The sequence below is a fragment of the Buceros rhinoceros genome, unplaced genomic scaffold (genome assembly GCF_000710305.1).
Source record: "Buceros rhinoceros silvestris isolate BGI_N320 unplaced genomic scaffold, ASM71030v1 scaffold14502, whole genome shotgun sequence".
Lineage (NCBI taxonomy): Eukaryota > Metazoa > Chordata > Aves > Bucerotiformes > Bucerotidae > Buceros > Buceros rhinoceros.
Window position 1 is genome coordinate 6,124 of NW_010397265.1, and position 1,883 is coordinate 8,006.

General features: G+C 54.0%; 1 protein-coding gene across 1 annotated transcript in view; it reads right to left on the minus strand.

Annotated features, from left to right (window-relative positions):
- Positions 1-374: 374 nt before the first annotated feature.
- MTMR4 (myotubularin related protein 4) overlaps positions 375-1,883 on the minus strand; it is a 27,524-nt gene continuing 26,015 nt past the window's right edge. Inside the window, 3 exon segments of the mRNA XM_010146190.1 lie at positions 375-956; positions 1,363-1,451; positions 1,704-1,814. Of these exon segments, the coding sequence (XP_010144492.1) occupies positions 779-956; positions 1,363-1,451; positions 1,704-1,814 (378 nt within the window). The 3' untranslated portion in view covers positions 375-778.

A 1,883-nucleotide genomic window follows, 5' to 3' on the forward strand; every position in this document is an offset into this window, starting at 1 on the left:
GGAGCCACACAGTAACATGAGTTCTGTTTCCATGCCAGGAGAGGATAAGGGTGCCATTCCTGTGTTAGCACCGGGCTGTGACACGGCCGCAGACAAAGCAGACGGGCAGAGCAGAAGTGAAGAAGCCAATCTCCCATCGCCCCGCAGTGCTGGGGGCAGGGGCAAAGTCAAGTGCATTCACCAGTCCTAGCAGAGCGTGGAAACGGGCAAAATCTCCTCAGCCCATTTTCAACCAGAAGTTTTTCAACAACACGAGAAAATTGATTAGTGATGGCTAAATGAGTCTCGTTCACCAAGCTGATCACAAATCACACTCACGGAAAGAGAATCTACAGAACTGCTCCAGGCTGAGGCCCTTCCAAAGCGCACGGTACCACCTGGAGCCTGCCCTCCTCCTGCTCGTAGAGCAGCCTGCCTTGTTAGGGGGAGCTGGATCTAAACACGCCTTGCTGTTGCTCTGGGGGTGCTTTGCACAGGCAGTATCTGTGAAAACATTGCTTTCCAGCCCACAGAAGGAAGCATCTCCAAACCCCTCTTTAGCCCTAGGTCATCGGACCACAACGTATGGGGCCCACCGGCGCCAGCGTGGGGACACACACCACACTCTCTAATCTGAGCTCCTCTGCTCCAGACTGAGAGCGAGACCATTGAGGACAGTGCATTCAGGCTTGGTGTTCAAGTGTGGCACCAACGGCCTCCACGAGTAGAGTGGAGGCAGAGTCACCCTTCAAACCCTTGAGAGAAAAGGCTGGGCTTAGACAGGTCCGTTGTCTGGCATTCAGCTGGAAGCTGTGGCGATGGGTTTCTTCAGATGTTGGCTCATGAGCTCCCTGGCACGAGACACTTGGATGTGGTCATAACAGGAGTTACAAACGAGGACAGGGTCATACAACTGCTGATCAGGGATGGGCAACTTCAGGTGGCAGCAACCGGCACAAAACACGTTCCCACAGTTCCTGTCAGGGAGCAAGACAGCCAGTGAAAAGAGAGCTGGGGACACCACCGCGAAGCTTCAGCAAGTGCAGAGAATCTAGTTCAGGGGTGAAGTGCCAGCCTTCCTTAGGACGTGTCAGCATGCTCCTGAAGTGTATACTGTGGTCTCCAGGGCAGGTGAACTGGCTGGCACTAGAGAGGGACTAACGCACATTACCACACAGGAGAAGGGCCTAAGTTTGTGGAAAAACAGAAACAAGAACAACGTACAATGGAAATCTGCAGGGAATTTTTGAGGCCTGGCAAATAAAGGCAAGACCTAAAACTTTCTCCTGAGAGTTGGAGGGAGTGAACATCGCAGACAGGCATTTTGTGAGGTTTGTGAGAAACAGGCTTAGGAGGAGAGTGGAACTACAGTGATAGTAATACCTGCAGTGATGCCTCCGCTTGGCCAGCCAGAATTCACAATCGCAGCTAAAACAATGCGAGGCCATGTGGTCTGGAACCCACCGCGTGACCTAGGGCAGACACCAGTCCTCGTCAGCGCTAAGTTTGTAACACCACCACAAACAGGTCTCCAGAGCCCAGCGCAGAGGTGTGGCTTTGGACCACAGGTTGCGTCAGGGCGAGCCCACCCCACAGGTCCCCTTTCAGCCGGACACAGCAGCAGCAGAGGGTGTGTTATAGGACGGGGGGGGCTGACTCTGCTGCTGTAATCACCCAAGTTAGCTGCGAAGAAACATTCTCTCCTGCCATAACAGGACACGTACCTCGGTCTCCTTCTTATCAACAGGCTCCCAGCTCGCTTCCGATAAACAGTCTTCACTATGGTCAGAACAGAAATCCTCAGTGTCACTGCCGTCCGATTCCTTCAAACACGTCTGCAAGGAGAGACCAGGTCACAAAATCCCCTCGGCTGCCTCCCCCGCCGAGCTGAGGGGGCTCCCCGC